General features: G+C 57.9%; 1 protein-coding gene across 1 annotated transcript in view; it reads right to left on the bottom strand.

The window, feature by feature from the left end:
- Nucleotides 1-365: 365 nt before the first annotated feature.
- The window catches only part of PLEKHA6 (pleckstrin homology domain containing A6), a 142,070-nt gene continuing 130,203 nt past the window's right edge, over nucleotides 366-12,232 (bottom strand). The window contains 10 exon segments of the mRNA XM_056119068.1: nucleotides 366-580; nucleotides 1,415-1,536; nucleotides 5,963-6,108; nucleotides 6,403-6,536; nucleotides 6,650-6,817; nucleotides 8,846-9,019; nucleotides 10,474-10,580; nucleotides 10,704-10,803; nucleotides 12,047-12,178; nucleotides 12,180-12,197. Coding sequence (XP_055975043.1) covers nucleotides 1,421-1,536; nucleotides 5,963-6,108; nucleotides 6,403-6,536; nucleotides 6,650-6,817; nucleotides 8,846-9,019; nucleotides 10,474-10,580; nucleotides 10,704-10,803; nucleotides 12,047-12,178; nucleotides 12,180-12,197 — 1,095 coding nt within the window. The 3' untranslated portion in view covers nucleotides 366-580; nucleotides 1,415-1,420.

Raw genomic sequence — 12,232 nt, forward strand, 5'->3', positions numbered from 1 at the left:
ACCCACAGACATGAGGGCCCCTTGGGCCCAGCGGTCACCCCTCTGGTCACCCTCTCTTTGGCTCGAGTGGCATCCCACTGGCCCCAAGGAGCACCCATGAGCAGAGACGCATGATGCTCTGGAACGGCCGGGTTGGGTGCGGGCAGCGGCGTGGGCGGGGGCAGGAGGGCTTCGAAGTGACCGTCTTCTTCCCGACCCTGCCTCCTGTCATGCTGCCCGAGCCCGGGGCATCTTCTCCATCTGGAAGTTCCGGTGGTCCCACGGCCACACACAGCAGGCAGCCCCCAACGGCTCGAGCCTCAGACAGGAGGGCAGTGCCCATGCCTCTCTCTCGGGCCCTGTCTGCGTCCATGGCTCAGGGTCCGGTGTCAGCACTGGGCGTGGTGAGCAGACAGAGGCATCTGTCCGTGTGTCCGTCGTCCGTGACCCTCGGCAGCAGCCCAGCCCCCGTGGGCTCCCAGCGACATTCTCAGGGAGCGCAGGGGTCAGGGGCCAGGTGGGCAGGCGTGGGGACGGCAGGAGCAGAGGTGACCTCAGAGGGGCGCTCTCTGGAGCTGCACGGCGCTGGCCAGGGCTTGCACTGAAGGGGAGAGAAGGTGGTGAGAAAGGGGTTGCCAGAGTGCCTGCGATTGCACCCACCTTCCCCGGGGAGAGGGCCATCTCACCTGCCCCCCACGGCCCCCTCAGTCCCAAGGGAGGGAGACTTTTGTTTCTTTTTGTCAGCTCTCGAGGGCCATGTGCTAGGGAGGGCGGGACCAAGTCTCTGGTCCGACTTGGCCCAGTAAAACCCGGGAACGGAGGCAGGCAACGGGAGTACATACTGGCCCGGACAGGGCTCAGGTTTGCTCCTGGGCAGGACCTGACTTCCGGACCGCTGCCCGTGTTGCTCGGGGACCCCAGCACCCTCGGAGAGACTGCTTTGCAAAAATAAGCCTCAAACACTTGGGGGAAAACCAAAAAATGTCCAAGGACTTGGGAGGGGGGAGCTCAGCATGCGTGGACAGACTCAGCAGGTGGGCGTGTGGGCACGGGCACAGGAGAGGAGGGGGGCACTCTCTCCCGGCAGGCCGGGCGGGCCCCATGGTTTCCGCTTTGCTTCCAGAGAAGCAAAGTCCACAGGAGCCGTGCCCGGCCCAGGAAGCGGCCCTGCCAGCCGGCTCCGGCTCGCACGGCGGGCGGGCAGGCGGGAGGGGGGGGCAGGGGGGTGGTCTAGGGTGCAAGCAGACAGGAGCAGGGCATGGGGCGGGCTGGGGGGGGGAGAAGCAACGCCAAAGACGTTGCCTGAAGTGCAGACGCGTGGATGGATGAGATTTTCCTCTAGTATCGCGGCTCCATGTCATGGCTGAGGGAGTGGGGCCCCGCGGGGTGGGGTGGGGTGGGGTGTGGGGGTGAAATACTTCTCGAAAGTGCTTACGTCCACTCAGACCCGCATGGCATGGCTGCTGTCCGCGCCCCGCGGGCATTCAGATGGCAGGGGGTTGGCTGGTGGAGTCAGGGGGGCGGGGGAGGTGGGCGGGCTCGGGGTGGCACATTGCACTGGAAACAGAAACGAACAGGGAGTGAGCGGGAGGGTGTGCGGGGGTGAGGAGGGCACCCAGGCAGGGCGGCGAGGCGAGCGAGAGGAGAGCCAGCGAAGCGGGGGCAAAGCCGGCCCCAGGCCTGGGGGTATCGAGCGGGACAGCAGGGGGGCCCCCCCCTGAGGCCGACGGTGCTGGGAAAACGAGGTCAGGGAGGCCCTGGCACGAGCCACGGGGCAGCTCCCGCGAGACCAGAGCACAGGCCCGAGGGAAGGCGAACACGAATCCATTCCACACAGGCACGGCAGGAGTCTGCTACTTGCTCCCACTGGAGGGTCTCCCCTGAGACCCACAACGAACCCCCCCAACATTCCATCTATCCAAGAAGACTTATGCCGCCCCCTGCCCCCCCCCCCCACACACACAAGTCCTAATGGGCCTTAAAGTGCAGATCTGTGAATGGATGAGATTTTTCTCTCTGACCATTGTTTCACGTTGCAAAAGACAGCTGAGGACCTTGGGGGTGAGGCTGGGATGCTAAGCGGCCCCAGAGTGACTGCGTGGGGTTCTCAGCGCCTCGGCCAGCACGGAGCATGCTCAGTGGAGCTGAGGGAGGACCCGGGACAGCCAGGCTCACATGGTGCTCCCTGCCAGGGGGATCCTGGCACTGAGCCCCCACGCGCTCCCTGTCTCCATGCAACCGCAGCACCCATGCAAACACTCCCAGAAGGCGCCCCAGACACGGGGCTCCCCGGGATCAGGAAGTGGGGATTGCCCACGCACGGCACAGCGGGGGCCGGGAGCTGGCAACATCCTTTCTTCACATTCGCTGCACACAGCTCAGAGGGGTGCCCTGCCCAGGGCCTGGCACACAGCAAACGTCTCACATGCAAAGCCAGCGCTTTCGAAACACGCGTCTGTGTGCAGCCTACAGCACGGTTCTCCGGTCAGTCTCGGGGAGCGAGAAACCGGACAAAACCCAGACCTAAGCCAGGCAGGTTCGCTCTGCGGTCAGAGCATGAGCAGGAAACTCTCAGAGACACGCTCCTCAGCGCCCGATGGAGGCCGATTTGTGCCCCATTCTAGCAGGCAGGACACGACAGGTTCCAGCTCACGGGAGATGAGAACTGGGAAATTAGGAGAGGCCGGACAGAGTGAGAGGCCGGCTATGTCCATAAGAAGGCACAACCACAGAAAGAAAATAAAGTTACGGTAGACCTAACAGCAGTGTCACAGCTGGGGAGCATTTAGCATGGCAGCAAACAGATCTGTTCCCATCACAGTCCTGAAGTCCTTCAACAGAGCTCAGCCGAAGAACAACACCGGTATTGATCCCAGGGAGGAGGGCAGGAGCAATGACGTTTAGCAAGGCAGAGTGCAGGGCCGGAGCAGCAGCACAGCGGGGAGGGCATCTGCCTTGCCCTTGGCCACTGGGCATCAACCCCCAGCATCCCATATAGTCCCCGAGGCCTGCCAGGACTGATGCCTGAGTGTAGAACAGGACAGAGCACAACCGCCTTCCCCCACCACAGCCAAAAAAAAATTTTTTTTAAAAAAGAAGATAGAACATGTATGTATATCAGAACACCATCCATCACAATAGTTAAAATCCATGTGTACGGTGCCTCTGTATGGGACAGATGTAAATGGAATATTCAAACTGTGAGTCCCAGTACCGCCACATCTGTAGGCTGAGAGAGCCGGCCACACACACTCCCTCCCATCCCACACGCACCACGGCTAGGTGATCACAAGCGTTGCTTTGCCTCGGTGGAACCCCCACAGAAGCACACATGCCTCACACATGTCCTCACTGCAGACCAGTCTGTGGTGCATGAGAGTGAGTCTATATAAACAGCAGCACCCCACACGCCCACATCTACACCCCCATGGTTTACTCAACACCCCTCTCTCATGAAGGAGGGGTGTTCCCAGCACACCATAGACTCAGGGGCGTCCACGCCACCCCTGGAGTCGCCCACAAATATTTCCTCTAGCCACATACCACACACACATGAACACCCACAAGTGTGTCACAAGCACTGCCTGGGAGTCTCCCATCACACACAGACCGAGACACTTGCATCTTCCCACTGGCAACCCTGCATCTGCTCTCACCAGGCAAGGGTGCACCGGCAAACACCACCGCACACACTCGCCACTGGCCACACCAGCCAACCACAATCCACCCTCAGGGGCTAACTCTGCCTCCGGTGCCCACTGCCTTGTCCTCACAACCTGTGCCCAGTTCTCCCGAGGTCACCCCACCCATGCCCGGGCACAGTCTGCTCTCGCAGGCAGAGCGCAGCTCTGGAAATCTGGGCCACCAGCCCGGATTGGTGGGGACTGTGGGCTAAGTCTGAGGTCGAGCCCCACCACGACCATTTTTCAAATAGTTGGGGTTTTGGCAAAAGCCAAGCGTCTGTTTGCTCCCAGTGCAGAGACCCTGAAATGCAAACCTGTGTGTATTGAGGGAGAAATCTGAGCATCTGGGTGGGTTTTGTTTTCATGGAACCTTTGGCAGGGGAACTATGGAAGAAGGAGCCAGGGGCTGAGGCAGGGGCAAGGCAAACTCTTTAGAATGGTGTTATGTGCTGTAACCCTCGAACAGGAAGTTGTCTTTTGCCCAGAGCATGTGGAATCTGATCTATGGTAGATTCAAGTTCATTTGCAGATCAACTCTGGGGAGGAGGAAGGCTCTATGGAGGCTTTTGCAGCTGAACTGGTTCTGCTGCCTCGGGTCTGAGGCTCCTCACCCCTTGCCCTCGGCTCTGCCCGGATGACAGACTTTCTCTGGAACACCTCCAGGGCTTGCCTGGCCACCCTTTCTGATGCCCCTTCTGTGCTAACTGTCAGTGAAGTTAGTGGGTCTCCTTTGTTATGGCTAAAATCCTCTGATTTGTGGAAAATACCCATATTTTAAATAGCTAGAAAAAAATCACAAATGGTTCCTATTTCGACTTCAGCTATTGTCAATTAATTCAGTTAGGACTGTTGGTAACTCAGCTAGTCCACTTCAAGTTCCATGAGGATAATTTGTGAATTCAACAACTGCAACCTCCATGAAGCCCATTGTTTGCTCAGCTAAGACCATTACTAGTTCAACAAGAACCACCCTCACTTCAACACTGGTCACGGCTGGTTCACCTAGGACCATTGCAAGTACAACCAGAATCATGGCTAGTTCAACAAGGACCAGTTTAACCAGGATTATTGAGAGTTCAGAGAAAATCACTGGTAGTTCAACAAGGATCAATGCAACCTCCACCAAGCTGATGGCCAGTTCAATTAGGACCACTACTAATACAATTTGAATCATTGCTACCTAGGACCATTGCTAGTTCATTTAGAATCATTGCTGGGTCAACAAGGACCATCACTAGTTCATCTAGAATCATCCATGGATCAGCAAGGACCATTAGTACCTCATCTAGAATCTTGCTGGATCAATAAGGACCATCACCTGTTCATCTGAGTCATTGCTGGATCAACAAGGACCATTGTTAGTCCAACTAGAACCATTAAGAACCCAAGCAAGGACTACTGGGAGCTTAACTGTGACCAGCATCACAGAGTCAGTGTCCCTCCACAGCTGACCAACCTGGAAGGGAACTTCCGTCCTGAGGAAGGACATTGGCTACACCCAGGACCCTATCCTCATTCTGGCAGGAAGGTAGTTTAAAACTTGACTTGAATTTTACAGCTGAGAACTGGGCCCTCCTGCAGCCCTCGAGAACTCTCCCTCGTTGCTGCTAGCCAGCCACTGCCCTTCACCTGGCCACAGAGCCCTGGACCTGTGTCCAGCTGGCTTTGCCTCCTTCACCAATGTCATCCACAACTGTCCTACTGGGTGTCCGGCTGGGCATTCCTCTTGGCTGGCCTTCAGCCCTCCCATCTCACCATCTCTCCATCCTGACTGCCTCAGTCTGGGGGACAAGGCCACGTCAGGCTCCAGACCCAACCCCCTGGCCCTTGTCCTTCGTGAAGCCTCAGTTCATCTATCTAGCCTCCCTTTCGTTCTTCCATTACATCCACTCTTCCACCAAATCACTGGGAGTTCAACAAGGACCACTGCAACCTCCACCGGGTTCATGGTCAATTCAGCTAGGACCCCTACTCTCCAGCCCCTAAGGATGACGTTTCTGGTCTTGCCCAAGCCAGCTCAGTTCCCCCTTTTTCTCCAGGCCATCCCCCAACCTGGCCTGTGCTCCTGCTGACTTTAGGGAGGCCAGAGGTCAGCCGCTGGGAGGGACCTCAGGGCCCAGGGCTCCTGCCCGTCAGCCCCTCTGGTGAGCTGGGTGCTCGGTTAACGCTTGCCCTGACCTGCAGTGCCATCTCTCTGGCACACTGTGGATCTCCGTCCCTGGCCCCCTGGCGGCCCGGTGCCTCCACCCCTACTCGTGGGCAGCGGTGTCCCTGGCGGAGCGAGGCCCAGCCCCTCTCACCAGACAGCATGCGGCCGCGGCGGGAGGCCTCGGTCGCCAGGGCACAGGAGATCTCAATCCGCTTCTCCTGCTCCTGCAGCTGGCTCTCTGAGTCCTGGGGCACGTCCACCGGGTCCCCCTCGCCGATGAGCACCACGTTCTGCATGCTGAAGAGGCACAGACACACAGACATGGGGCGACAGGCTGGTCCCGCTGGCTGGGGTCGGCGGGGAGAGGAACCCGGCAAAAGCCCCGTGGGGGGCCCCCGGGGACCCTTAGGGCTGCCCTGGAGGGGAGAAGACGCCTCCAGAAGGCCACTGTCACCATGTGCTGCCCTGAGCAGGTCCTTGGGGGCCGCCCGGTCCGCTGCCTTGAGCCGCTGCCTGATTTCTCTTGGGGCCTTCAGCAACAAGGACTCCCCCAAGCTAGGCCCACGCCCGGGGTCTACCCAGGCCGCTTACCTGGACTTGGCGATGAGCGTCTTGATCCTCTCCACCTTCTTCTGCTTCTCCTTCAGCTCCTCGGGGCTCAGAGGGGTGTCGGGCTCCAAGTTGATGTAGCGCTCGGGGATGAAGACCTTGTCTGGGGTGGAGAGCTGTGGAGGGCACAGGTCAGCACCCCTCCCGCGCCCCCTCCCCCCTGCACACCCCACCAGGTGAGTGAGCCCCCCTCCCACACCCTCTCCCCCCTGACCGCCCCTCTGCTCACCTCCTTCGTGATATCCACATTATAGTGCTGAGGCTCCAACTCCATCTTTCGTAGCCGGGCGATTTCCTCCTGGGGCGTCTCGTAGGCCTGTCCCCCAGACTCCTCCGCTCGCAAGGCGGCCTCCAGGTTGGAGATGTCCACCTCATGGGTGCTGCGATGCCGGCGCACCTAGAGCATAGCACGGTCACCTCCCGGGGCCTGGGCCCATAGTCCACACTGGCCACCTGCACCCCATTGCCCCGGAAACCCATGCCAAGAGCCTGGCCAGCCGCGAAGGAACTGTCCAGGGTATCTCTTCCCAGGCCTACTGGACCCTGACTTCTTGTCTGTGCCTTTACTGGGGGTGTGGAACCCCCATGTCTTACACTGACCTCTTACTGACCGCCTGAGGGCTAGACTACGCCACACAGAGACTTTCATGTTAGAGTTCCACATTATCGACATTCCAGCCCACCAGTCAGAGTAAAATGAGAGGCAGGACTTAGGGGCCATCATTTTTCTGTAGTTCTGACATTGAGTGAGAAGGAAAATTTGATGTCTTGAAGATGCCAATTCTGCACTTAGCTGTGGAGCCCAAGAAGCCCTTGACTTCCTGTGACTGTGTGTCCTGGCCTCTGAAACGGGGCAAGGTTGGAGGGACCTTCTGTGGGCTGAGGGCGGGCCTGTGTGCAGGAAACGAGGTTGGATCCCTGGCACGGCCTGGTTCCCTGAGCACCAGGCTGCGGGGAGTGATCCCTGAGCACCTGAGTACTGATGGGTGTGGCCGGAAAAAAAAAAGGAAAGAAAAAAAGATGGTGGGGCTGGAGAGAGAACAGCGGGCAGGGTGCTTGTCTTGCATTCAGATAACCCAAGTTTGACCCCCTAGCACCCCATAAGTTTCCCCGAGCACAGAGCCAGGAGTATGCCCAGAGAAGCACCAGGTCTAACCCCAAAATAAAACAAGCAAAGAAAGAAAGATGGTATTCTTTGGGTTTTTGACAGCGGTGTGGCTCAGTGCATTTGCCTTGCATGCCCAAGTTTGGTTTTTCCTGATGCCACTGAAACAAAAACAAAAGTAAAATTCCACCTGAAACCAAGATAAGAACTCCTGACAGGTGTGGTGGGAAGGCCTCGTGGATGGAAGGGCTCAGGAACTGGAGCACCAGGCAATGCTGAGTGCTGAGGAGTCTGCAGAGCTGCCCAGAGCCCACAGAAATGCTTCAAAATCGTGTCCAAGAGAAAGATATTCCTGGCTGGGGCAGCAGTACAGCAGAGAGGGGGTTGCCTTGCATGCGGCCAAGCCATGTTCGATTCCCAGCATCCCATCTGGTCTCCCGAGCCCCGCCAGGACTGACTCCTGAGTGCAGAGCCAGGAGTCTGCACTGGCTCTGAGCATCATCACTATGTGCGTCTCCCCCCACCCCCGCCAAAAATAAGAACGTTATTTCTGCGTGATGAATACTAGACAATCTTCAGCGAACTGAATTGTATCTCATTAACTTCATCCCAAATGAGAAGCGTTCCTTTGTGTGAGTTCTTTTTCTTCCTATTTTTATTTATTTATTTATTTTTATTTCTTTTGGGGGGGGGTCACACCCGCCGATGCTCAGGGATTACTCTTGGCTCTGCACTCAGGAGTTACTCCCGGCGGTGCTCCGGGGACCATATGGGATGCTGGGAATCGAACCACGTCGGCCGCGTGCAAGGCAAACGCCCTACCCGCTGTACTGTGGCTCCAGCCCCTTCCTGTTTTTATTTATTAAAAAAATTTTTTGTTTTAATTGGGGGGCCACACCTGGCACTTCTTAGGGCTTACTCCTGGCTCTGCAGTCAGGGGTCACTCCTGGCAGAACTTATAAAGTGTCTTTATACCTTATAAAGTGTCAGGGATCAGACCTGGGTCAACTACCTGTTTACTCTCTCTCCAGCTCCTTTTCCCTTTCTTTCTTTTCACACAGACGCCTCTCTAGCTCAGTGGGGCCCAATGCTCAAGCCCAGCAATGCTTGAGATGACCTGGGCCCCTCCCACCGGAGCTCAGGGCCACACACAGGCCAGACCCGTGCTCCAGCCCCCCAACTGTCTCCCTGGCCGCTTCCCTGAACCTAAGAAGGACACGCTAGCTGCCTGTCTCCTGCCTGGCCGCGCCCCTCAGCTCCTTGGGTTCCCAGCTCCTCCCTCTCAGATGCCCACCCTGGCCGCGGGGGGGAGGACATTACCACTTTGTACATGGGCCGGGGACTGGGCTCCGGGGCCGGGCTGGCCGGGAGCTGCAAGCTCCGGCGTTTCTCCTTCATGGAGCCACTTTGGTGTCGCCGCATGCGGTCGATCTGCTCCTCCACACTCATCTTCACTTTGCCCTCCCCGGGGAACACAGCACTTTTGGGGCGCTCCTGCTGCAGAGGGGGAGAGGGGCTCTCAGCGGGCAGCCTTGCTCCCCAAGCTTTTCCACCCCTTGATTGCTTCAAGTCTCCCTTCCCCAAGAAGCCTGCTTTCCTTCCTTCCTTCCTTCCTTCCTTCCTTCCTTCCTTCCTTCCTTCCTCTTTCTTTCTTTCTTTCTTTCTTTCTTTCTTTCTTTCTTTCTTTCTTTCTTTCTTTCCTCCTTTCTTTCTTTCTCCCTTTCTTTCTTTCTTTCTTTCTTTTTTTCTTTCTTTTTCTCTCTCCTCTTTCTCTCTTTCTTTCTTTTCTCCTTTCTTTCTTTCTCCCTTTCTCTTTCTTTCTTTCTTTCTTTCTCTTCCTTCCTTCTTTCTTTCTCTTCCTTTTCTTTCTCTTTCTTTCTTTCTCTCTTTCTTTCTTCCTTCCTTTCTTTCTTTCTTTCATGAATCACCATGAGGTACAGTTACAGACTTACAAACTTCCATGCTTACGTTTCAGTCATACAATGATTGAGTACCCATCCCTCCACCAGTGCCCATTCCCCACCACCACTAATCCCAATATCCCTCCCACCCCCCACCCCCCCCCATTCCACCCCACCTCTGTGGCAGGGCACTCCCTTTTGTTCTCTCTTTTTGGGTGTTGTGGTTTGCAATATGGGTATTGAGTGGCCATCATGTTCGGTCTATAGTCTACTTTCAGCTCGCACCTACCATCCCGAGTGGGCCCTCCAAGCACCCTTTACTTGGTGGTCCCTTCTCTATCTGAGCTGCCTTTTCCCTCAGCATGTGAGGCCAGAGAAGCCTGCTTTCTAGTCATGTAGTGCCCCCCCCACCAAAGACCTGTGTCCGATAGCTGGGATCGACACCTTATTTTGTAAAAATGGGATCCTATCTCTGAGTGATAGCGCAGCGGGGAGGGTGCTTGCCCTGCATGTGGCCGACCTGGGTTCAATCCCTGGTACCCAGTATGGTACCTGAACACCACCAGGAGTGATTCCTGAGCACAGAGCCAGGACTAAGCCCTGAGCACTGCCTGGTGTGACTCCAAATCAAACAAACAAAAAAAGGGATCCTTGCAGATGCAACTAAGTTCGGACGTCAAGATGAGACCCTGAGTTAGAATGGGGGCAGGGGGTGAAACCCAAGAACAGGGGTAGGAAAGCAGACTGTTGGAGAGTGGTGTGAGGGTGAGGCCGAGAACGGGAGGAAAGTCAGAGAGATCAAGTGCGAGAGAGGCAGGGCCAGCCTGCCTGGCATCCCATTTGGACTCTTGCTCCAGGCCACGGGGGAACACGGGTGTCTCAGCGCTGAGTGTGACGGACGTGGCTGCCCCTTGGTGTGTCTCCTGGAGAACATCTCCCTCTCTTGTCCCCTGTCCCCATGCACCCCAGGTCTCTTGGGCAGCAGGGATCATGGGGGGCTGAGGGGGGACACAGACCGGGCAGACAGCATGGGCCGGGGGCACTCACGCGGGGAGAGAGACCGTTGGCTAGCCCGTTGCCATTTCTTCTCACCACCCTGGAGGGGGTCCCTGCCTCGTCGGTGGGTGACTTCGTCCGAGGAGGCACGACGCCAACTGCAGGGAGACAAGAGCTGCCTGTGGGGCTGGTGCTGAGCGGGAAGGTGGGGAGCAGAGCCGAGGGGACAGAAATAGAGCCCCCTCCCCACCCCAGCCCCGTCCAAGTTGGCACTCGAGTACCTTTGTTGAGAGCCGCCTGCTTCTCGGCCTCCGCCTCTAGCCTGCTGGTGTCTCTCGAGGCGTCCGGGGGCGCTGTCTGCTGGGCATCTTTTTTGCTTTGCTGGGAGGGGTGAGAGATGGAGAGGCTGCAGGGACCGCTGCCACTGGCCCTTCCTGCTTTGTTCTGTGCAGGCTGGAGTTTCCTTGGGGAAACTAGCCAGGAAAGAAACTGCCCACGGGCATGTGGCGGGGTGGACGAGCCACCCACCATGCCAGCTTTAGGAGGGCCAAGAGGGTCCCCAGGAGACCCAGAAAGGATGCTTAGCCCACCCCACCCTCTCGACCTGCACCCAGAAATCTGCCCTGCGAGCCAGCATGGGAGGAAGGGCCTGGGAATGGCCACCAGCAATCTCTGAGAATGACCCTATTAGAATCCTGCCCAGGACCAAAGCAAAAGAACTGGGTGAGCTCAGGGCTCGGAGGTTATGAGAGAAAAGCCCAGAGCTGTAAGCCTGGAAGGGCTCAGAAGTGCCTGAGCATCCCCACCCCAGGCGCCATGAAGAACTCAGCAAGGGTGATGCAGAAAGAAAACAGGTAGTGAGAGCCCAACCAAAAAGCAAAGGGGAGCAGGTCCCGGGCAGGGAGGTTCCCTCGCCACACACACAACCGACCCCAGTTCCATCCCCGGCATCTCATCTGGTTCCCTGAGCCTGCCAGGAGTGATCCCTGAGTGCAGAGCCAGGAGGAAGCCCTGAGTTTGGCCCCAAGAGGAGAAAAGGCACGTAGGAGTCTTTCCCTCCTCCATCTGCAGAGCGAGGCATCACTCACGGAGCACTTTCCACGCCCCCAGCTCCAAGGAGACCGTGGGACACTGACGGAGGCTCAGGACTCCCTGCTTACCCAGCATGCTCTGCCCCACCTCGGGGCACGTCGCCCTGGATCCTGACTAAGAACCCAGGTGTGCAAAGGACCCAGAGGAAGGAGACAAAGGCCTGAACTCGTCCGCGCCGGGGGCTGACGAGACAGACCGCAGAGATACAGGCAGACACATCTGAGAATGAGGGGGATGAGGGTGTGGAATGGCTCTGGGGGGGTCACAAGGGTGGAGCTCATTCAGTTCCCACATCTGGTCATGTTGGTAGAAGTGAGGGAAATCCCACTCCCCCACCCCCAGCCACTGGGAGCCTGGGAAGGGGTGGCCACTGGGTTCCTGTCATCTGCAGAGAGCAAAGGGGCAGAGCCGCTGAGCCCCTCCTGACGCCCAGCGAGGCAGAGGGCACAGGGGGACTGAGGTGTGAGGAGACCCCTGCCCGGGCCCCTCCGCCCCTCCTCACCCCTGCCCAGGACCCCGCGGTGCTGGGTACCTGACCCCTGGCTGTCTCGCCACCGCGGTGCCAGGAAGGGGAGGTGGGGTACGGCCAGAAGCGGCTCTCGCTAGGGAGTGGAGGTACAGTAGGAGGAGACTCCAGGGGGATGTAGGCTTTGGGGAGGGGGGGGCCGTGGCGGCCCGGGTTCCTGAGGCAGAGAGAAGCCAGAGAGTGAGGAGGAGC

The sequence above is a fragment of the Sorex fumeus genome, unplaced genomic scaffold (genome assembly GCF_029834395.1).
Source record: "Sorex fumeus unplaced genomic scaffold, SorFum_2.1 ptg000039l, whole genome shotgun sequence".
Classification (NCBI taxonomy): Eukaryota; Metazoa; Chordata; class Mammalia; order Eulipotyphla; family Soricidae; genus Sorex; species Sorex fumeus.